General features: G+C 39.2%; 1 protein-coding gene across 4 annotated transcripts in view; it reads left to right on the plus strand.

The window, feature by feature from the left end:
* Positions 1–9,408: 9,408 nt before the first annotated feature.
* Positions 9,409–24,793, plus strand: part of OSBPL6 (oxysterol binding protein like 6) — a gene marked incomplete at its 5' end in the record, with an annotated part of 51,566 nt that continues 36,181 nt past the window's right edge. For all 4 annotated transcript variants that reach the window (XM_082483969.1, XM_082483970.1, XM_082483972.1 and 1 more), the window contains 2 exons: positions 9,409–9,510; positions 23,251–23,346. In XM_082483969.1, coding sequence (XP_082340095.1) covers positions 9,409–9,510; positions 23,251–23,346 — 198 coding nt within the window. The remainder of the gene's footprint in view (positions 9,511–23,250; positions 23,347–24,793) is intronic.

The raw sequence follows: 24,793 nt of genomic DNA on the forward strand, positions 1-24,793 counted from the left end.
TTATCCAAACCTTGAATACACAGCTTTTAAAATACTTGAAAGGGGCAATGGTAACACAGTCATATGAATTCTAATATCTTCTACCTCAAAAAACATGTAGTGCTAGTCAGATTTCCCAGTTTTCCTGTAGCACCTCATTTCTTCCCACTTATAAATATTGGACCTGAAAATTATCAGTGGTCCCCTTAGATCAACAGTGTTGTTTTGGTATCTGTCTAGGATTTAAAAGTCACTGGTCAGAGGTCTAGGACATGTGATTTTTGAGGACTGCTGTAAATATTAGCCTTGAAAGTTATTACTGGAGCAATTGTGCTATTAAAACTGTGATAGAAAAATGTAGGAAATTGATTTTTTTTTTTCTGATGGGAATTAGTGATTTTGAATTAAAAAAGAAAAGATTGCTCAATTATTTTCAACATGCCAAACACAATCAATAATTTTCCTAAATCTGGACTTGGCACTTTATTATTTCTGACAGGACCTACAAATAAAACAAATCTTAAAATGTGTTGAATAAAGCCATTTCCTAAAAAGTTGACGTTTTGCTAAAATGATGTGGTAGATTCTCAAAGAGCGGCTGTAAAGGGATTAGTTCACTCATTTATTAAAAAAAAAAAAGACAAAAAAGAGAAATTGCTTATTTCCCATAAGTGGTCTGTTAAATCACCACAGCATTGCTGTCACACTAAGACGTTTTATTTCCATTATATTCCTGTGTTTGCAGCATTCATGTACTTTAGAAAAGTGTGGTTATGATTTTCCTGCACGGAAGGTCAGCAGTAAAGGGGGGGGAACAGGCAGTTACGTATTCCTCATAATGTGAGAACAAAGGTTGGCCTCTGCCGAGTGCTCAAATATCGAATGACAGTGTTATACAGCCACAGAGCACCGCAGAAAACCTCTTCCCTTCCCAAATGAAAACCAGCCCCATATTGATAGAACAATGTGAAGATCCTTTGCTTGAAATAATGCCAGTGACAGTTGCGTATTTTTGGTTCATTTATGTCTAGAGACTCAGTTCTGCACCCTAAATTGTCTTCTCAAATTACTCCAATACTGCAGAAGATATTAAACAGTCGATAAAGCATTCTGGGCATTCTTGCAGAAAAGACTCAATCAGAGTGAGAAACAACATAACAAACTTCTGTCACAAATGTTATTTGAATCCAGACTTCATTTGGATTTACCCATTGAGAGCTTCCATTTATCTGTTATATGACATGCAGGTTTATTTATAACTCCGGATTTACGCAAGTCATTTATTTCTACAGTTTTGTCACTTCTACTAATAGCTTTTTCACAAACCACACTGCAGTTGGTGCCATTGCCCAGGCTTGGTGGAACATCTTCAGATTTTGGGAGAGAACAAAGATCCCCTAACTGGTGTCAGTGGACTTGCTGCACGGTGGCGGCTCGTAAAGTGAGATAACTGCAATATCCATACCTCTGACCTTGCTAATATTCATTTCCACAGGCTGCTTCTCTCATCTCTGTCGCCCATTTGTTTTGTGCAGTTTATACAGCTTGTGTTTCCCAAGTCTTTGCCCAGTTTGCTCCCTGGTGTATTGTCTTATTTCACTGCTTGTGTATGTATCTCACTCGGACCTTTTAAACTTACTGATTTTTTTTTTTTTTACCCCCCCAATAAAAATAGCCTTTCTACATTTCATTCTTCCTCCTCTGTTTTTTTCTTTTAATTATTTATTTATTTTTTTATTTAATTAGCCATTAACATAAAAATACTCGATTTTAAAATTAAATTTCAAATAATGACAATCTGTGTAACTCCAGATACAATGTAGTTTGTTCAGTGAATAAAGCTAAGAGTAATGAATTTTTATATGGAGAGTCAGTGTCTTCTTCAGTGTTTTTATACTACTAAATAGTCCAGTCTACAGATTTTCCAGGAAATACTTTCAAGAGATGTTGAATCAAACATATTAATGTAACCTGGGATAGAAGGTGAAGAGAAATCAATATGTAGCTCTCAGTGCTTCCTTGTCTTTCAAACTATTTAGTGTAACATTGATATAAAAAATAATCATGCTGCATCTTGGTACTGGATTGGTCATTTATTTTGATGCATCTGAAATAATTTTGTTCCAGATGATGGGAGGCAGGACTTCTGGGTTAACATAATATCTAGTGTAAAAAACCAGTGGTTTCTGATATGAGAAATAAAGCACGTAATTTTCCTTTATTTATTTATTCAGACAGAAAGAGACCGAAGGAGATGGTAACACTTTGTGGCTGGAAAGGAAATGAAGAATGACTTTGTTTTTAAGACCTATTTAATACTTGATTTAAGACACCAGGGGAGGGGGAACAAACCAGAAAAAAAACAACCAACCCGCAGCACTAATGAACTAAGAATAAATGAGGAAAAAATAATTGCATAGTAAAATATGTTGAAATCTATGATTGAAGTAGAGAAAGAATGGGGAAACCCTAGGTTTTTTTTTTTTTTCAGGTTTAAACAAGATGTAACAATTGAGAACAAGCACAATAACGCTATTGGGAAAATTCCACCTTAAATTCAAAGGGTAGCTTAAAAAATAAACATGGTAGGGGTGAACTGCAAGAAAGTGGTAGGATAGTTCTCATTCATAAAAGAAGTATTCAATACCAAATGCTTAAGGAAGAATAAACAATTTCTTTACTACTCAGTAAAGAATCTTTAGGCTATTTCTTAAGTAATTTCTTATTTTAGTTTCTGTACAATGATTTTGTATTTCTTTATGAATAGGATTACATATAGACATTTTGCCTTATCTGGAGGATGTTACAGTCATGGCACGTGGTATTTTTCCTTACAAAACAGAATTAAAAGACCTTGCTGAATGTTCTGCTTACAAGACCCGCTCTCTCCTTGACTTTGAGCAGAGCATCTTACCTTTCTATATCCATCACCTTACATAAACACTAAGTAAATCGCTTAGAAGAGAATGTACTGAAGAACGAGTAAATAATTTCAAATGATGTTTTAACTCCAAAATGGTTGAGTTGCCAGTGAGAAAAGTGGAAGATGAAACTGCCAGCTGGGCGATAGATACTTGTGATGACCAAAATTTTTCTCCAGTGTCTGGTTTTCAAGTTCCAGGAAGTCTGTCTCTTCTTATACGCTGGAAGCGATAAATACATTTCCCGCCTTGGGAACTCATGGCAAAGCAGCTTTGTGGCAAAGCGATGCACCGTCACGTTTGATAGGCTGAATCAACTTATGGTCCTAAACTGACAGGTGGCTTTGAGCAGTTCATGAGGAATTTAGTTGGTGTGGTGCAAAATGCAGCCTACAGGTCAATGATATTTGGATAAGCAGCAATTAGTAACCAATGGCCAATGGTGTTACCTTTGTTTATCCGAGATAATGCCATTCTTTTTGGGTTGTCCAACTGAAATCAATTCAAATACTTTCCGGTTGAAGACATGTTTGCTGTGAAGTAGAGGCGTGATAAAATTGTCCCCGTACAGTAAGTCAGATGTTTTGGGCTTTGTCAGGAAACAGTGTCAGAACAAATGCACAATTACTACAGGAACAGTCCCCACCCACCCCAAACCCAACATCATAATTTTTGAATGTTTTTTTAGCTTTTTCTGTGATTTTGTAGCAGTATTCTACTATGGTATGTAGCTTGCTTGTGTTCCCACTGAAATCAATAGCAAAATTGCCAGTGACTGATGGAAAAAAAAACATGAAAAATGTCTCAAAAGCACTGGTTTCATTTTGGTAAATTGAATTTGTTGGCCAAAAAATTAGATTTATAATTGTTTGCTTCAATCTCAGTTACAGAGAGAGTGGCGTCTCTTTACATCAATTTCACTACATTTATTCCTTCTAATATGCTCTAAAAAAGATGTATGACCCAGATTTTAAGCCAAAATTGGAAGATAAGCTCTTAGCAATATAGAGAAACAAAATCTAAATTTAATGTGCAAGAACAATAACAAAAAGCTCAATGCTAGCTCTTGCTAGTTTGCATTAATATTTTTGTTGCGCTTACAGTGCTTGTTTTCTCAAATATCCCACTTGCGTATTTTTTTTTTTACTTTTAACCCTAAACTACTCCTCTGTCAGAAATTTCTATGTATAAATAATAGCAATTTTGTATTCAAGTTACTGTTAAATGAGGCAAGAAGAAATGTTTGCTTCTTGTAGCGTGAAGGGGAATGGTTTAGTTTTATGTAATTTTTGGGGAGATTGCTGTCAATCAATCAGTGTGGTTTGAGCAAGTTTTTGGTTAGGTTCAGCTCTTAATCCTTGGGCAACACCACAGAACCACTGTGGAGTTTGGCTCAGGTGTAAGCCACTATTTTATTTTTTTAAAATAACTTTCAAAAGAAGAAAGCCCACAGTTCACAGAATGTCAAACCTGCCAACTATTTACAGACCTGTTTTTCTTACGTACCGCTTGCTAGCATTGTGTTTGCTTCTTACAACAGCACCTACGCTTCCCGAGAACCTTAAAAACACGCCTGAAGTGCCAGATCACTGTCCTCCTGTGCCAATACTAAATATAAATTCTTCCACGTGAGTCAACTGAGTAAAGATCAGATGTTTTAAAAAGGCCTTGATTTTCATTTGCCCGAAGGCTGCTCTGCTAAAAAATTTTCAGTGACCTCATAGCTGAAAGTGACTGAAAATTTGTCCTTTTAGCTGTTAAAGAACTTAACTGTTCTGCACAGCTTTGTGAACTAGGATTATAATTTTTGTGTTCTAATTTTTGTAATTTGATTTTTGATTTATATGAGAACTTCATAGACTTTGAGATGTCACTTTGGCTCTTTGGCTAAAATTTTCCTAATGCATTTCTAGGATACAAAAATGCCGTTAAACTAGACCAGCAGTCCCTGGAATGCTGGGGTAGATGGAAAAGCCTCTCTTTGGATGCAACTTCATTATGTTTTTTCTCTGAAGTTCTGAAACAGGCATGCTGTGCAGCCTGTTTCTCTCTTTCTGCAACCTCTGTCATCTTGTAGGTGGCTCTAGCAGCTCCAGCACTGGCATCTTCTTAGGCTTCTTCTAGCAGGAACTTGCCATCCTGAAAAGAATGGAGAATTTGCCAAGATGTTCCGGCTATGGCGGCAGCTTTTGCTGGTGGAACAGCCATGCCTTCCCAGTCATGCCACTGGGATGCTGCGTGGGCTCTGTGGATATTATGTGGGATCTGTAATTCTATGGGAGACTGCTTGATGGAGATGGAAGCTCATCCATAAGGTGTGGATGAGATTCGTACTTGCAAAAGTGCTGATAACTAATAAAGTGAAGTCATTCCACTTTCCACAGTACAGCAGGCAGAAAAGGTGTCTGCCACTTATGAGTCATCACAGATCTCGGCTCCGGCAGGAAGGTGTTTGTAAAAGTGCAGTATTTGGAAACTGGTGGCTGCAGGGCACAATGTAATGAATTATTTAGCTATGCCTGTGTGAGTATCTGTGTTCAGGATGATATTCTTGCATGGGTATCTGTTGTGATTGGAGAAGCTAGAGCTCTGTCTTCAGTATGTCATAATTTCTTGAGCCCGCAGTCACGTCTGAGTGTTAGTTAATGTAGTTTTGTCCTGATATCATTTCAGATGGTGCAGGACAGCACCTTTCTCCACACTCATCTAAAGCTAGCTGTGCAGCGCTGACCCTTGGTGTGCTGTCATCACAGTGTACATGGAAGGGCGCTATTTCAAAATTAGAGAGAGGGTGGTGAAGGAGATAGATGCCAGCTTCAAGCAGACGTCATCATTCAGGGAACAATTTTGTCTAAGGTTAATGGAAGATCAGACACAGAATCTATCAGCATTGAGACCTGTAACTCTGTTCCTGAACTGTCACGATGTACTGACGATGAACTCGCAACGTTTCGGTAACATTTGACTGTTTATTGGCACAAATATCCTCTGTGCTGCTCTAAGTATCTATTTTTCTTGGATGGAGATTAAAGGTTTGGGTAGAGAGAAGTAAGTGAGAGAACGCATCTAATACTCACAAAGAGGTAGTACATATAGCAGTGGCTGAGTAAACAGGAAAGAGAATGGCCCGTGTAGCTGTGATGGGTTAGCCCTGGCCAGCAGCCAAATGCCTACCCAGCCGCTTACTCCCCCCGCCTCAGTGGCATGGGGGGAGAAAATAGGATGAGAAAGCTCCTGGGTCAAGATAAAGACAGGGAGACTGCTTATCAATCACTGTTGCAGGCAAAACTCAGCTTAGGGAAAATTAATTTATTGCCAATTAAAATAGATTTGGGTAGTGAGAAATAAAAGACGTTAAAACAACACCTTTCTTCCCATTTTTCCCAGGTTCAACTTCACTCCTTCATTCCTGACACCTCTAGTCTCCCCCTGCCCCAGGTGGCATGGTGGGTGGTGGCAATTGTTGCCAGTGCATAGCAGTTTTTCATAGAATCATTGAATGGTTTGGGTTGAAAGGGACCTTAAGAATCATCTAGTTCCAATCCCCTTCCGTGGGCAGGGACACCTCCCACTAGACCAGGTTACTCAAAGCCCCATCCAACCTGGCTTTGAACACCTCCAAGGATGGGGCATCCACAACTTCCCTGGGCAACCTGTTCCGGTGTCTCACCACCCTCACAGTAAAGAATTTCTTCCTAATATCTAATCTAAATCTATCCTCTTTCAGTTTAAAACCATTACCCCTCGTCCTATCACTACACTCCCTGATAAAGAGTACCTCCCCATCTTTTCTGTAGCCCCCCTTTAAGTACTGGAAGGCAGCTATAAGGTCTCCCTGGAGCCTTCTTGTCTCCAGGCTGAACAACTGCATGTGTATTTTCTTGAAATTTTTGAGAATGCTGCTTTATTGAAAATAGTAAACCTTTGATGTGCTCACTTAATATTTATGCTAAAAACTAAGTTACTGGTGGTACCAAACCATTATCTGCCATTGGAGAAAAGCAAGTGCTTAAAAACTTCTTAACTGACCAAACTGAAAAGAAGAGATGAATTAACACAACAGTTTATGTTGTATTACGGAACACGAACGAACATATAATTTAATGGCAGCCTGAATTCCAGCAGGCACGTGTTAAAGTTCACATTCAGCTTTTAAGCATTGTCCTGAAGAATGAAAGGTGTTAACAGTTAACTACTGCTGACATTTGTACTTAGTGAACAGCGAAATCCTACTAGATTTAATAGGCACTGCTATAAAGACTGCTTTTTGACACCTCTAATTTTCAAAAATTAAAACTGTCAAGAGTGTTCTCTTTGAGGATTAGCCATTTGCTGAAGTTAAAATCCTGCTGTTTTAAAAGCTTTTTTAATAATTTATTTTGTATGAAAGTGATAGGACGTTTTAGATTAGTATTTTTCTTCACACTGTTACCAGGATAACATTTTGTTTAAAAATTGCTCATACTTTTTGTCCAAGAAGCAAACGTTAAAAATGTAAAAAGTTTTGATTTTTTTTTAAATTTGAATGGAGTTACATTTGTTGAAAAGTACTGTTAAATCTGTGATATCATTTAAATTCCCTTAAATGATGTCTGTATGCACTTGCACACATCAGCCCTACTTCGGTATTTAAGCTAGAGGGTAAGATAAAAAGGATTGTGATAATAATAAATATATATCAGTCTATAGCCATGTCTTCACAAAATTTACAAGTCCAAAAATAACACGTGCACGCATGCCAGTTTGTGGTTGTTATCACTTGTTCTTTGCAATTGTAATCCTCTCCTGTTAAATATCCTCTCCTGCTTATTTCTGCCATTATCTGCAGAATCCAGTTTTCTTCATTCCAGTTTCCTCTGTCTGCTTCCCTGTTTTACTGCCCCAGCTCCTGGATTGATGCCCACTCTGATCCTCATGAATGTGAATTAGAGGAACCACAGAACAGTGGCGCTTTTCATAGAGCAGATACAAAGTTAGTGTTTACTCTTCTGTGCATGGCACAGGACTGATCTGTTTTGTGCAATTATTTTTTCCTTGCTGGTGCAAATAGTCGTATAAAAAATACTGTTAGATGTCTTCGGGGGGGCTATAACGTCTCCCTTTCCGATCCAGGTTTAGGGAAAAGTGAAATGTAAAACAACCAAGGCTGACTGCTAAGGCTGAAAGCAGCAGAAAGCTGAGCTCCACTTCTGCCCTAAGGATGCTGAGGAGTGCTAAGATACTCTCTCCTGCACAAGGATTCAATGCAAAGAGATACCTTTAGATTTAAAGGCAATCCTAAAAAAAAAATCAGCTCCATCTTCCTCTTTCCTCACATCTCTTGCCTTCTCATGCTTTTCCCCCACTCTGGCATGGGTTGCCCACGGGCTGCAGTCCTTCAGGGAAACATCTGCTCGGCATGGGTGTTCCACGGGCTGCAGTTCCTTCAGAACTATCCGTCTCCTCCGTGGGCAGACAGGAGAGTCTTTGCTGTGGTGCCCGGGGCACCTCTTCCCCCCTGCGTCTTCTCCAAGCGTGGTCTTCACAGGGTTGTTTGTCACCTTTACGGTGTTTTCTGCCCTTTCTTAAATATCTTGTCGCTGACAGGCTCAGCTGTGCCCTGTGGTGGGTTGGTGGGAGCTGGCTGCACCCAACATGGCAGCCCAGAGTATCCCAGTTAGGCCCTGGGTAGCTCCTGCCTCCATCAGTGCATTTTTTTTTTTGGTACATGGGCTTCAACAAATATACAGGAGTTTTTGTCCAGATGAAAAGATTAATAGCCCGTGGCCACAGTCTTGTGGCTGAAAGCGTTCTCTGGTCAAAACATTTTATATTCTATTTCAGTCTTGCTTTGAGAGCAAGACGCGAGTGTGTGGTGAGCTCTGCACCATCTAAAAGGTGCTGATTAGTGCAGCTGGGTTGTCCACCCCTTCAGTGAGGCCACCATCTTTGAAAGAGGGACCTGCTTTTACAAAACAACTTGCAGAGTCCGTAATCTAACTTAAGGATTTTAAAGAAATACTGATTATAACGGGATGTTCGGTGGTGTTTGTGTTGTACGGGAAGTCCTAGGGAGTTACTTGATAATGTTATGATATTGTGCAAGACGTGATAATGACCCCTTGTCAAGGATTTGTAAACTTTGCCCGAGAATTGCTGTAAATGCCTTAAGCCTTTCCTGAGAGGTTTTTGAAATAATATAATACCACTTTCACCTTCTGTGAGAATGCAGAACAATGACTTGTGTTTGTACTGGGTAGTTGTTAGGAAGGGAAGTAAAAAAACTGGGAGATCTGTTGGGTTAGTGACTATCAACAGATTTCTTTGCTGCAGAGCTACTCTGGAGCAATGGTGTATTCATTCACTCTTCCTCTCGCATTTTTCTTTATTAAGGTACAGTTCAGCTGAGATTGAATTCCTCGTTGGCTGTCCATAAACTGTGAAACAGAAGGATGCAGAAGACTATCCCTTGCCTTTTTGTACATGAGTGATAAGAGCACAAGATCATTACTACAAGTTTGCTGCAAAGATGAGTTCAGAGGAGAAGAGTATATCTCCAGCTCACAAAACATCCACTCCGTCGCATAGAAGTGCCTCCTCTTCATCGTCGTCTCAGAGGGACAGGAGGCAGGTAAGGAAAAGATCTAGGTGTTTGTAACGTCTGGTGGAATGATTCATTTATTCCTGTAATAAATGGCTGTAATGTGGCTGTTAGTTCTCACTAGCTCTAAATTCACTTGCTTATAACACTGGATGATATCACTATAGCCCAGAATTGTTGTTTTTTTTTAATTTTCCCCCACCTTCCTAAAGTGGTTTGGAAAAGTTTCAGAAGCATCATGGGCACTATGTGTACTGCTGGAGCGGGAAGGATATAATCGCATGGACAAGTAGGAAACAGGCTCTGAAGTCTTTTGGGAAGTGGTTTCTTTGGCAGCATGAACCTACAGTTACTTCAAATTTTTTTGTGTCCTCTGTGAATATCTCTTTTTGTAAATCTAACAACAGAGATGTCTTATCTTTTTACAAGGTGATATTTCAATTCTATTTAAATATCATATTGCTCATCCTTTATGGAAGCATCTAAAGTTTTAAATATTGTTTGGTTTACTAGAAATCTACACTGATTGTCCCATGTCATGTAGTACTAGTCAAGTTATGTTAGACTTCCATTTTCGAGAGACCCTTGTCTATGTGGATGTAATACATCTTTTCTCCAGGATCCCTTTGAGATGAGGGCTATATTATTTCCCTTCAAAACAACTTAGGCGTTCCTGTGGTTTTTTTGAGGGCTGGGTGTACAGTCTGGCCCCAGCATCAGGGGGAGCACTTCAGAGACTATCAGAGCTACCCACTAGATTTCAGACAGATAGGGTGTTATATGTATATTTACAAATGCAAACGTTGATACTGAAAATTTGATTGGAACAGAAACATACTTTAAAACTTTGATCCATGGAAACCTCGAATGCTAAACCAGCTTCTGAGTTAGTTCAACATCATCATGTTTAAAAAAGAAATGTATGAAATGTAAGAATACAACAACTTAATAATTTTAAATATTGCGAAAATATTTTCATTAATGCAATAGTGGCTTCTTTTCAACTTGAGAGGGAAAAGAGGCAGGAAAAGAACTTAAATAATTGTTTTCCTTGCATGGCCGTAGCTGTTTTCCCAGCTACTTGTATGCCAGCTGTGACACTACTTTCTCAGCTGCTGGTGAGGTAGATTTTTTCCCTTACCTGACTTATAAAAATTTTGAAAACTGAGAATTTTGATGAAAACAGACATCAACATTTACAGCTTTCAATGTAAATAGTCTTACTATAAGGAATGTTTAAAATGTAAAACCAGGAGGAGGATTCTGATGTGTGTTCGATAAAAGGCAGGAAATGTGTCTGGAATTTTTTTAATCATTTCCATTGCTTTTCAGTGGAGCCAAAAACTATGTTCTCACAGGTGATAAATATTTTCCCTGGCATTCTGTACAGGATTTGGGATAGCTGTACTCAGTTAAACCCTGGTTAGCATATGATCTCCTCTTAATTTTTCATTAGTTCCATCTGGAGCAAGAATTATGACATCTTTTGTTTAAAGCATCGGTATATCTTATCTCCTGCATTTAAACCCAAAGAAGGTGAATGCAAGACTTGTAGGAGCTGCTGAGCTCAGCTAAGAGCATATCCCCTGAGTTCTTTTTGTAATTAGGCAGTTTGGTATGATCACGCAAGTGAGAATGAAAAAAATTACCTTTTGGAAATATATTTTACCATAAATCTAATGGCTACTGTATCTGTTACCATAGCAATGGGGTAGAGGAAGGTATAACTGTCATCATAATGAAATGGATGCTTAACTTTAAGTCCATATTTGGTCACTGAAATGTGAAGCATGATTTTAAAATAATGCTCAAGAGGTTGATGGTGTGATGCATCCAGGGCTCTCTTGGATCCAATAATGTCTGATGATGCTTATCAAGTATATTTCGGCATGTAAATGTGGAGTGGAAAGGCTACTGCTAGCCACTCATTTTTTTTGCCTTAGTGCTTTCAGTGTTAAAGGCAGAGAAATACTCAGAAGAATGAACGAATGGGCAATTTCTTTTGCAGTGAAACTGAGCTATAGCGTGCAACACAGTGTGAAGTGCAATACTATATCCACGGAAATAAACATATGGATGTTTCCTTGGTGCACGCAGACACAGTACATCGACCGGCTTCATCCTACTATCATCTACTATAACAATTGTATTTCTAATTTCTTTCCTTGCTTGTGGCTTTCCCCCAAATGCAATGATAGCTAGGGGGTAGGGGGTTTTGGTTTGGGCTTTACTTTGAGAAAATTCTGTTCTGCTGTCTCCTTGGACTCTTCGTAGCAGCTGGGGGAAAAGCACCCTTCCTGAAGGGGTGATGTGGAAAGTGATGTGACTGAATGAAGTGTCAGTGTAGCTTTCATTGTCATGTGTGAGGATAACACTTGATATTTCTAGATGGTTAATGACTGAAATCTTCTCATCATATAATTCTTGTCAAAGTCATGCCAGCAATTATGGATCAGTTTCCGGATAAATTATGGCACAGGAGGCTGAATGAGTGTGAACATGACTATGATAAATCATTTCAGGGAGAGTGGAAAATGTCATGCTGTATATAATGCTGGCATTTTAATGTAGCTTTCTTATTTGTGCAACGTACATCACCTAAGAGAATTAGCAGTCAGCAAAAGCTTTGACATTGCCAATTTGGAGGCTCCATGACTAAGTAATTGATAAATGAACAGACTACTGAAGCCAGCGGTAACAAAAAATCTGGGTTCAGATTTTCATTGTCGTAGGAACTTTGGCATCCTTCATTTTTGTCAAAGTCATGGTTAATTTGGACTATTTGATAGAAGAAGGCCCAGGACCAGCCTGTTTTGTTTAACCCCTGAGCTGAGCAGGGTGGTTGTGGTGTCCTTGACAAGGAATACTTCAGAACGGAGCAGCAGCAGTTTTTCCTCCTGTGGAACTGTTGCAGAGCACAGAACCCCTGTCATTTCCACTGTCAGGGGATCTCCCTAAGAAGATTAAGAGTCCCCGTGCAAAGGGGAGCATAAAAACTGCAATTCTGAGAGCCTTTTTTGTGGGCCACGCTGGAAAGGGAGATTCTTGGTTTTCATCCCTTGTGAAACTCTGAAAAGGTTAGCCGTATTCTGTTGCACAAGAAAAATTAGGGAAACTAACACTGTTTTTACAAAGTACAGCTGAATATGATAAAATCATGTGTTGTGTATTCAGTTTGATGGGCGTAACTTCTTTATAAATATTCCATATTTTATTTATTGACTAATAATGCAAGTCATACTGCAGACTGTAATATGTTATGTATTCTCTGCAATGCATGGGTAGTAATATTGTGCTGAGAAGGGAGAAAGAAGTAAATCCATTGTAGGGTTAACAATGTGCAGTTTGGTAAACTGGAGTCTGACCCCAGGCTATTAAACAGAGGGAGTGATACAGAAGGAGAGTAATAATAATGAAACGGTGAACAAAGGAGAGGATTTTGACTTTTCTGACCTCCATCTAAAGGGTAGCTAATACGTGATGTGAAGTGGATTAAGTGATGTCTGCTATTTTAAATGCAAGGATTTCACTTCTAATGTATCAATTTTCTTTTTGGTCTTTTAGAGGGGAGGGATGGTCATGTGTTATCTCTTTCTCTCTTTGTTTCTCTTTGTCAGATTACTGTTTTAACAAACCCTTGGTTCCTTTCCCACACAGCAAACACAAAAGGAGAAGAGCTTTTAGTCCTATTGTGTTTGGCCTTGAGTGGTCACCTTTCCACTAGGAGAGCTTTCATATTTCAAATGACTATTGTCTTTCAGCCATATGTAAAGAGTGAAAGATAGGGGCTTTGAAGAAAAAAGAAAAAAGATTTTCCAGAGCAGCAATCATCTGTTTTTCAGATTTTAATGTGTGGTTTTTTTCTTCCTGTAAGAGCAATATTGACTAATAGGAGAAGGGTTGTACTCAAGGGATGCAGAAAAGGCCAAGTATGGGCTAAAGATGTTTACCTGGCCTTGAAATTTAGGAGCAGAGCGCAGTTCCAAAGTCAAGGCTCTGGTCTTGCCTAGAGGTCTGTGCTGGAAAACGCCTAGTTAGCTTTTTATAACCACTATATTTTAATTGTCAAAGTAGTCTCCAGAAAGCAGTACTTCCTGAGGTGAGTATCACTATTTCGTAGATATAAAGGCTTTAATGACGATGGAAGGATTGAGTCATTTGTCTGCAGCAACCTTAACCAAACCTTAGTTTATAGAGTAACTGGAAAACTATAAAAAAATTACTGCAGTCGGTGAATCTGAGGGTGAAATGTATGGTACCTGAAAAAAAAAAAAAAAGACTAATAATCATTATTTGGATATAGGGATGCAGTAGAAATCTAGGACTCACAGTGCTCTGCACTGTATTAAGCACGTTATAAAAGGCAGTCCCTAGCATAAAGTGCTGATTAGATGAGACAGACATAGGCTGGGAGCAAAAAAAGAGAGCGGTGACTTGTCTGTTGTCTCTTTCATCAACTAACGATAAAGCATAATAAGAAGACGTGTGCATAATAGGAAAATAGCATGGGTTCTGTGTCAGTTCTGGAGTTTCATGCTTTCAGCTGACATTAAGAAGAGTAAAAGTAGAATTATGAAGGGAAGTCTCTTGGCTAAGAAAACCGCCATCGGGTTTTTCCCAGGAGCTAATGAGCTGCAGATTTTTCATAGATGTGCTGCAGGGACCACCGGGTTCTGCGAAGCTGAGTTCACCTGGGCGATCTGCATGCCACAGCAAGCGGGTGGTGCAGGAGGGAGAAGCAAGCAGGGCCAGGAGCTGAGTGCTCAGCTCTGCAGTGCGGAAAGCAAAAGGTACTTGGTTTAGAAAGTAATACTCTTGGTCAGGAAATAAATAGGTGGAAGCAGTGAGTAGCGGGGAGAAAACTGGGTGGGCCAAACGTTTCGTGAGGTTGTAGGACATGAAACTAAGAAGCAAGGACTGGTTTGTAGGGAGAACAACTGGCTGAAAAAGTAGGGGCAGAGTAGAGAGAAGGAAAGCAAGGGGAGAGGTGATTTTTTTTTTTATGACCAGGAGTATCTGGGAGAGCTGGTTGATGTGTAGGAAGAAAAAAAAAACAAACCCAAAGTTGCAAACAATCTTTTATTCTAACTGCTTGATGTTTAAGAAGATCTTTTTGTGTGGTTATTCTAAGCAATAGCAGATTCACTTTTTTTTGTCCCATAAAAAAAGCGGTCTAGTACTTGAGACTGAAGCTACTTAATGCAAAATGCTGGAGCTTAAAATGAGAGACCTGCTGTTGCTATTGCTTTGGCTCCAGTTGCTGCTACACCTTTCCTGGCAGCTCAATGGGAAGTAGCAGAGCAGTGGCAATGAGAAGGGTCATGGTGGGAGCAGCTGTGGTGGCAGCAGGTAGGGGATTGAAACCACTAGTGCCTTTCCCTTGGTAGGCTAGGTTGGCAGGGTAAGGTCCATCACATATACAGATCCATCTTGCCTGCTGGAAATTAAAGTCCTTTGAAAAAGTCTCTGTCTTTTAATTCTCCCATTTCGTTTAGCATTTTTGGTGCTTTTTCGCAGAGACTGGGAAGAATTGGATGTGTGAGAGTTTGTGAAGGTATAGGAGGGAGTGTTCATGCTCCTGCAGTTTAATTTATTGGTTTTAATATACTGAGATACCTCAACCTCAACTTTCTCTTTGCTTATGATCAGTTACGATCAGTGACGCAATATCAAGGGCGCCTTTGTGGCTTCATTATAGATTTCTGCTTCATAAACAATGGCGATATAATCAATTAGCATTTTAACCATGCCTGCCTATCTGTCCAGTGTGCCTCAGGCAACGTTGCTCATACAAGATTGCAATATAATATAATGTAATATATTCCACATGGAAGAGAAGTCTGAGCACATTTATATCACTTCTTTGTGCTTAAATTGAGTAGCAACTCGCATGCACGCTCACTGCTGTCAGCCTGATGTGACATCTGGGAAAAAATTCTTGGTGGTTACCTGCAAATTTCACTCGTTCCTGTCTCTCCGTGGCTTTAAAAGAAAGGAAGGCAAGGATGGACAGTTGTCTAGTAGATGTGGTACAGACCTGAGAACATGGAGCCTTATTCCTAGCTCGGCTGTATAGCAAAGCGTAGACTTTTAAGAGCATTTTTACTTGTCTGTAGTTTGTGAGAGTTATTTCAGTAATAATTCTTAATCTCTTTGAGAGTTTCAAACTGAAGATGCTACTAAATGCCAAGTACTGTTATTACAGTGATGTAATTCTCTTGCTCTCTTTCCTAATAACTCTCTTCGCATAATACAGTTGAAGCAGCATTAGAGCCGGAAGTGTTAAATAAGTACTTTAAAAGCAACAGCTCACTGGAGAAAGCAAATGCTCTGAGGGAGCCAAAGAATGAAGTGGCAAAACAGTTAACAGGAACATGCAATTATTCTTTAAATTGGTTAGCTGCTGCTACTCTACAGTATTTTTTTTTTCCTGTGCCTTTAATAGAGTCTGAAAATGTTCCTCAGGTGCAGGAGGCAGTGGGTCTTACTTCAGTGTCTGAAAAAATGTCTGAAACAATGTAAGTTATGAAGCTGTAAAGCACTGGTGGAACATTACATTAAGTTCAATGCTATAGCGCGTGTCTTAAGTGAAATAATAAGTCTCAGGCTGGTTAGATAACAGTGAACTACTTGATGCGCGAACGCATCTACACATGGCACAATCAGACCTTCAGAAGAAGGTAAAGCGCATCTCTCTGGAGCACAGATTTATCTGGGGGCAGAACAGGAACCCGTGTAAGTGAGACTTGGAGGGAACTGCTGCAGATTGTCCCCAGGGGTGAGGCAGGACCCCCCAAGCACCGATGCTGATGGGTGCCTTGAAAGTATGAGGTATTCCTCCTGCTCTGGCACCGGGAGTCCCTGGGGGCAGGGCTGCTGGCACAGGTTGGCGGCAAGACACGGCCAGGAGGCCAGGTCAGGCTGGATGCATCAGGCTCCCTGTCTGTCTGCTGTGAAGGCAGCCTGCAGACGTGTGGCAGATGTCCCTCATCTCGTGCCTGTATTTCTGCCTGTAATTTGCGTGATAGATACATGGCAACCAGAAGAAGGACATCTATGTGTCTGCACTGCACGGACCCTCTCAAATCCATAGATATTTGGATCACGAGTGCCCCTGCCCTTGGTAATATCTATAATGGTCTGGAAACAAGATCTACCAGAGTACAATCCTGGAGATTAATAGAGGCAGGTGCTGCCTCTTTCTAAGAAAGTCTTGGCCTTAAAGCTGTTGAAGAAGTGGAACGGGCTGGAGCAGTCAAGGAGAGACAGATAGGATGGTCTATAAGGCAAGCCAGCACAATATCGGAAAGACCTGTAAGGCAAAAAAAGGCTGTGCAGGAGACTTTGGTTCTTGACAGTGATGGTGTGCATGCCAAGCTGTCCCACGGTTCATAAACAATTACTATCTGCGTTATCTTACCTCTAGGAGTGCTTTACAGACTGCATGGAGAATGCTGAAGTTCAGATATATTTTATGAAGAGAGATTTCTTTTTTTAAACTCTGTCAGTTTGATTAGAAATGGTACGTGTAGCTATCTTCTGTTGCAAAACCCGGGAAATCGCTCACATAAAAGCTTAATTACCCATGCAAATTATGGCAGATAATTTAAAGTGGTGTTTTCAGGACACGGTCACTCTTGCATTCCTCCTGCCTCATTTTTTCCCCTCTACCGTGCATGCACATCCATACCTCCCTGAGCATGTCTCACCTTCCTTGAGAGTATAAACTAAAAGGTCAGCTTGTACGTTTTAAAAAAATGAATATTCATACAATTCAAGTGTCTTCAAACGTTGATTGATATTATCATAATATGCGCTCATTTTCTAACTGCAATTTGATCCAAAAGGGGCTGTCTGGAATCAGCGAGGAGTGTGTGTACACACACATGCACACAAATTCAGAGGGAAGAAGTGCAACTCTTCTAAAATGCCATTTAGGATTTCTGGGTAACAAATGGGGGAGAAGAAAGAGAAGCATGATTTTATTTTCATTTCCTCAGTGAAGAGGAAAGACACAAAAGTGAAAAGAAGAGGGAGGGTGATGGCAGGTATGATATGAAGGCTTCTGTTTTCAAGATAGTCATGTGTGATTGGGATTATCCACATTCAAGACACACAAAAGTATTAGGAGGAATAAATGTGTGCCTTAGTAAAGCTATTCACCGCTCTGACATCTCTCTTTTTCTGTTTTTATTAAATACTTTATCCTGGAATTGAAAATGAAGCTGTTACAGCCAAACATTTTTTTTTCCCCAGTAGAATAAGATTTCATGTAAATAAAACCCCCAAAAACCTGAATAAAATTTTTTCAACCCCCTTTTTTTCCCTAGCTCCTATATTTTTGTACTGCATATATTAAAGTGTAAAGGATATTGAGAAAGTCTAAGTGGGTAGCTTACACAAGGATGTGAAAGAGCCCCAGGAAGAAAGGGCTTTCTTTTTTTGAACCTACACAATTTTTTAGGTGAGTGTCCAATTTTGTGGCCTGTGATTCGTGTTAACTTACACTCCCTTGCAACCACTTATTAAATTGAAAACTGCATATATTTTCTGAAGAGGGCCATTCGGCACATCTAGAATGCTTTCATCAGTTAACAACTTACCAAGGAATGGTTTTCTTTTGTGTATGTAATTCTATTTGCCCTCTTTTTTTTTTTCTTTAAACTGTATCAGCACTAATAAAATGAATTGCTAGCCTGAGACTATTTAGTGAAACATCAATCTTTTTAATTGTGATTATTCAATAGTCATAAAAAAGCTTTGTATCATTGGCAAACATTTGAATTCCCTGTTACATATATTGTCAATTTATCTGTTTGCTCTGTTTTGAGATGTGTGTCAAAATACAAAATGCAGAAGAAGAAGATTGTCTTTAAAGACTCAGGCTGTGACTTGGTAGTCATTCCAAACCATCACTCTGGCGAAGAGAAGATTGCTGTTAGAATGATAGCTCTTTTCTGCTTTATCCAGTTGTTCTAATACTTCCCTCCAAGAAGCTCTTCAGAGAAGCAAAAGCTTATTTCTCTTCAGAGTTTGTCAAAAAGTACCTTGAAAAGCAAAGGCTTCTTTGCTTCCAGAGCCTAAAAGCATTGACATGAAGTGCTTCGTACAATACAAAGCTGGAGTTCCAGAAAGGGCTGACAGAGAGCTCCTGAGCTAACAAATCCTTGACATTTCTGTAACGCAAGAAGTATTTATTTTGCATATCCCAGGAAAGAAGTAGAGTACATACCTGGATGTTAATAATATGTTATAGAGCTGCTGCTTAGATATACTCGTCTTTCAGTAAAAAGGTAACAAAGAGAAAATGTTGCTCTTAAGCACATTTCTGTACAAGATGAGCATGTGCTACAAGAAGAAAAAAAGATTAACTACATGTGCTATTCATAAAGTATTGTTAAGTTCCTTTGTATGTTGGTTGATAGCCGAGATTGTTGAACACAGCTACGGAGCAGTATCAATAGCAGAGACTGAGGATGAGAATAGGATCGTGGCCTCTTTATACAAATTAAAAAAAAATGTGCTGGAAGAAAGAAAGGAGACATACATTGATGGAGACACGGTTGTTTTGTTTTGTGCTCACCCTTCTCCCACAATGATATTCAAGACTCTGTCTTTATTCCAGCATCAACAGAAGAAAAGCCAGAGCTGCCTGAGAAGCCGCCTGAGATAAAAGCAAATTTCAAGGTTATTCCCTTTGCAAATAATATTGCAGATTAACTCAGCATAGATCACAGCTTTGTTTAAAAGGTAGTAAAAACTGGTATGCCTGCAGTCAAATCAGTGTCTACCTTATTGCTGCTGCTGTATTTCAGATAACTGGAGAATACTGTGGGTTTAGTTGAGAGAAAAAGATTAAGCATTGCACTTCATACTAAATGGAATTCAAATGAGTGCACAGGTCTGTGCAGGGGTAGCTAGGTTGCAAAAAGAATGCCAGTGAATAGCAGATAATAACAGATGCACTAGTTGGTCCTTTGGATTGAAAAAATAAAAAACCCAAACAAAAGAAAAAAACCACAAAAAATCCGGAGAGAAAAGCTCTGTTTTGAATTACTGTTGTAGAACAGTGTATGTGTCTAAGCCCCATGGTTATGGGTGTTGAAGACTGCCGAATGCTGCAAGCGAACAAAATGACCCACTGAATCTTTTCCATTAATTAACTGTTAGCGACATGTTGTGCGAATTTCTGAACTACAGAGAGTCTTTGTCCAGTGTGAGTGATAAATTCCTCACCAGCTTGTCTTTTTCTTGGAAATGAATAAATTATAAATTAGAGAGACCTCATTGCGTTAAATATAACTCATTCCATTAAGTAATTAAGCAGCGAAGCAGAAAGGGGAAGCATAAGTCCCAGACTTGTCCTTCACTGTATTTCCTGTCTCTACTTAGCCAATATCTCTTTTCTTTCCTCGCCTTCCCTTTGGAAACCATTGAGTGTCTTTTCTTTTAATGGGAAGTCAGATTGAGTTAAGAAACGTTAAGGTCTTCAGCCTCTGGCCTGATGGAGACCAGATGCTCCATGTGCTAGTGTGTGTTCTGGTGGACGAAGTGAATGGCTCACTGGACACTTAACTGAGAAGCGAAGTTGGCAAGATATAGAGAAAGATACTGTAAAATACATTTCCCATTCTTGCCCTCCAAAGAGGATGAGAATATAAAACAACAACATATTGTTATTCTTTCTGCCAGCTTCCTTTTCCCTCGTGTCTTTGGGAAGCAACACGAGAAATTTGCAGGGCAGAATCAGCATTTGTGTTCCCCGTGTGTAGGTTTGTTAGGGGCATTTGGGGGCAAATGTGTGCTCGCATATACAACGTATGTTGTGAACGATCTCAAAGCTGAAGGAAGGACTGTAGTTAGGACTAAGATTTAGCAATGAAATTAGAGAGCGATTTCAGTTAAACTTGTAATCTTCTTAAGTTACTTTCCAAGAGCACACAGAATTTGATGGGGCTGGCGCTTTTCTCCAGGACAGGCCAACTATAGAGCACAGAGAATCCTGAAGCGTGAGGGAAGTCTGGAATAGAGCAATGCAGAGGTTGATAATTATCTGGATGTATTCTTGGGATGAGAGGAGTGAGAGTAACAGGTTGATTGATACACCTAGATTAATGGATTATTCATTTTTCTGTTCGATATTAGAAACAAAACCCGGAAGCTGTATTGATCTGCCTCTTTCTTCCTTTTCTTCTCATCACCTTCTTTTAACTGCTTCCTTTACCAACTATTTTTCTGGTTCGAGCAAAAAAAACCCTTGATGATACCTTCAAGATCTAAATAATTTTCATTCTGTGACGCTAAATAACTAAACTCCTGCATTATAAAAATAGCTGCTTTTCAAAATGTCAAATAATTGTGTCATTTCTAGCTGTAATTTTGCAGCTAATAACATGCATTAATGGGAAGCAATTTGCACCAAGTAACGTCTCTTAATATTATGCTAGAGACAAATCACAAATTTAAAGAGGTGATTTTGCGTCAGTGTAATGGTGGTCATGACAGAAAAGAATTGGAAAGCAGGCATTTACAGACAACAAGACAACACTACTTGAAGTAAAGAATGTAAAGAAGACTGTTTTATTTTAAAAGTGTTCATTTGCTTATTTCCAAATAGTTGAATAAATCAGCATTCATTAAAGTGCTGTTAGCTAATAATGTATTTCTCAACTGAAGTGGAACTGTAGTGACTGCGGGCTGATTAAAAAAAAAAAAAAAAAGGCAGAAAAACCCCTTGCCTTAAAATCAGGCGATTGAAAATGTCACTGGAAATCTGGCAAGCCAAAGGCTGTTGGGTTACTCCACTCTAAATATTGTACAAAATGAAATTGCAGTTATGTAACAACAAACTGCACTGGCTGCTACATATGAGACCTTCAGAACATCTGTGTTGGGCATTGCTCCATCTCAAGATGGAGGGATTCCTGCCTGCCAAACAAAACTGGCAAGAAAGTTGGGAATCGTCCTGATTATGCTAATCAAGAGACATTTTAATCTTCTTTGGAGGAACAGATTTAGGTTTTCTTGTATATTGTTTGAATGCGATACTGTGTGCATGAGTAGCATTTCATCAGTTCAATGGGAAAACTTTATCATATTTTATCATTAGTAACTTTGTGGTGCTCAGCTCAAATAGGTGTATTAAATTGTTTGACGGGTAATGTAGGAACTTGTGCTACATAAATACAAGTGTTTTGCCTCATCTGACTAGTAATAGACATCGGGCTATAAGATTGGCCTTTCTTTGGTAAAGCAGAATATTTCGAAGTGTAGATGACAAAGCTTTTGCTGGTGGGCCTTGGGGAATTTGGCAGGTAACATAATACCACTACTTTTCCACATTCTTCACTGTGAAATTAAATTAAGTGACTGAAAATGAATGCCGATTATTGTTGCGTAGTGGCAGGGACGCTTTTTAATCTCCAGTGACAACAGAGACAATCCCCATATTTTCCTGTTCTCATTCACTGTTACAAATTGAAAGAGAACAATGAAGGTCTGTGTTGCTCTGCAGCAAGATGTGGTCCGTGTTATATACGCGTTTATATGAATAGCTGTGTTTATTTTCATTTAGTTTGGTTATGGTCCTTTTGTACTTGGTTATCTGTATAAACAATAATATTTACTCTGCTGTTGCAATGTATTTTTATACTCCCTGATTGTTTCTGCTGTCACTTGTACCTGTGTAATCTCTTTTTCAGTGAATGTGAAGAAGCTTAATTGTGAACAAAATCTAATTGTCATTTTCAGTTGAGAAAAGCTTACCCTTCTCCGAGGGTAATTGCATTTTCAAGTTTGTCGTTGTGCTGCATGTCCTGGAAACGAAATAGTTTTACTTCTTGCCAAAGAGATACTACTGACATGTTGTGGTAGAATTCTTAGCAAATAATAATGAGAGATGTAGAAAAATTGCACCAGAGAATGAAATACAAATCCAAGCAGGCAGAATGTGGTCCTTTTATCCTGTAGCAAAACCGCTTTTTCTTTTAAAAAACATGAGTGAAACATTTCTGGAAAATGGGAAGTCACTTTTAGATGTCATTTAAGAGTAACGTTTTTTTTTCAGGACCGGTTGTGACATTATGTATTTCAGCTTTGTAACATGCTTTGAAGATAGAAAGTTTTATAGTATTGTCATACGTAAAAACAGCTGTAATGGTTTAAGTTCATTGTGTTCTATAAATGTTCACCAGCAAGCCTGTCAGCTGAGGCTCAGTAACTGGTCTTGTGAACGCCGGTAATCTACTTAAAGCACTCGTGTAAGGAGTTGCTTCACCTCACTTGAGAAGCCAGTGACAAAACGCTAAGGTGTGATAATGGGTATGTTAGGGGCAGTAATATCTCACGTGCAATGGTTTGCTTCGGAAGTGAATGTACGACAGTGCCAACTGCGCGATACGTCAACTCAGCGTCTTGTATCTTAGCAGAAAACATAATAGGTCTGGCTACGAGCACTTTGCATCTCTGTAGGTAAGAACTGCATTGCTCATCTTTCCTGACTTTTTTTTAGTTCCCAGTCATTTCTAGGCTGAACCGAGTAATTAGTTTAAAAAAAAAAAAATAAAAAAAGAAAGAGAGGTGTATTGCTTCAGAAGACAAACTATTAGTGCAGTTGTGTCATGCGTCGGTAGTACTTGGCATGTTTTGAGCCACGATGCTGATATTTTGTATAAGGAGTGTAATGATCGGTCATTCATTACTTAATATGTATTTTTAAAAGTAACTTTGAATGGTAAGTTTTTATCTTTAGCTACTTTTTTTTTCCCCCAGAGTGTTCATATTTTGGAGCGGAAGGCTTCTTCGGGAAGCACAGACCCTTCTTTAAGCAAGCAGTTCCTTGAAAGCGACCCTATCTCTCTATCCAAGGTAAGCAAAAGCACGGGCTGTAATCTGGGTGATGGGTTTCCCTCTGCACTTACAAAGTAGTTTGATTTACAGCTTTGGGATATTGATTTGTATGATTCTACCATTGGCTATATTGTGAGCCTGCCCTGGAGCTTGTTATTCCCCAGCTGAGGTGTCAGAGGGGCGAGTAATTTTTAGTAGATGTTACATTAACAAAATTAAGGATTTGGATGGTGGTGGTGGTCTGGTTTTTTTTGTTTGTTTGTTTGTTTGGGTTTTTTTTTTTGCCTGTGGATGGATCACAGGAATAAGTTTTACAATCTCAGACGATGGGGCTAGAAGGGATTTTGACAAATTATCAAATCCAGTCCTCAAATTAAGGTAGAGCAAATCATATCCAAGTCCAAAAGCGCTGCTAATCAATAATGATATTAATTTAAAAAATATCGCCTAATGACATTCCTTGTATGTAGCTTCTTAACATTTGGAATTTAAAATCTCTTGGTGAGACCTTCTTTCCTGAGGCAGGAAATGAATAGAACTGTAGGGGTAACACCGACAGTTCCTGAAAGGTGCAGCCTTGTGTGTGGTGCTTTGCAGTCAGCTTCTTCCTGACTGAATTCCTCAGTTTTGGAATGACAGATTCCAAATAAGTCTATCTAAAGAAGGCTTCGATTTAAGATACTTCATATGAAACAGTAAGATTGTTACTGAAAAGGTGAGGGTGCCGTGATTGAATATTTGGTGGAAAAAAGAATATCTGAAATGAAATGTCTGTAAGTTCTGAAACAGAACTGGTTAAACAAATTCAAGAGGAAACATTCTGTTCATCCAGGGAAAAATGAAATGGTTCGTTCTGTTTTATTTGGAAAATAAATAGTTTACAGTCAAATAGACTATGTTCAGAAAGCTGTTGGTAGTGGCTCCCTTACTCCCAATACCTGGGTCGCATGCAGACCCAAGGACTGTAAGCTGTGCTTGGGTTCTCCTGGTCCTGCTGCTTTGTGTAGGGCTGTTTCTCATGTATTACTGAAGTCCTGAAGTGCTAATGCTGCACTTGAGAATTGTCATTGGATGAAGACCCTTCAAGCATAGCACTTTCACTCTGTTTTTCCCCTCTTTCTGGCTGTTCTTGCATAATGTCCATTTCATTGGGCATATCTCATCACACCAAACCTGTGGGATGAGGCACGGTTAGGATGGTTTTAAGAACAGCTTATAGCATTGGTGCTTCAGAAAACAGGTATCCACATTGCACTGATTAATTGCGAGTTTTGTCCTTCTGTATCAGGCCTTTTGTTCAAATGAATAGCTATATGAGATTGTGTGATTTCTAGTTGAGAAGTAATCAATACTGATGTTATCTAGTAGATAAAAGACTTATGCCTGCAGCTGATCTTCTAAAGCAGAAATCAATATAGTGAAGAATCAGTTGGCAGAATTGCGGAGAGAGATTCTCTGCTCACCC

Source organism: Vanellus vanellus, assembly GCF_965231255.1.
Source record: "Vanellus vanellus genome assembly, chromosome: 5".
NCBI lineage: Eukaryota > Metazoa > Chordata > Aves > Charadriiformes > Charadriidae > Vanellus > Vanellus vanellus.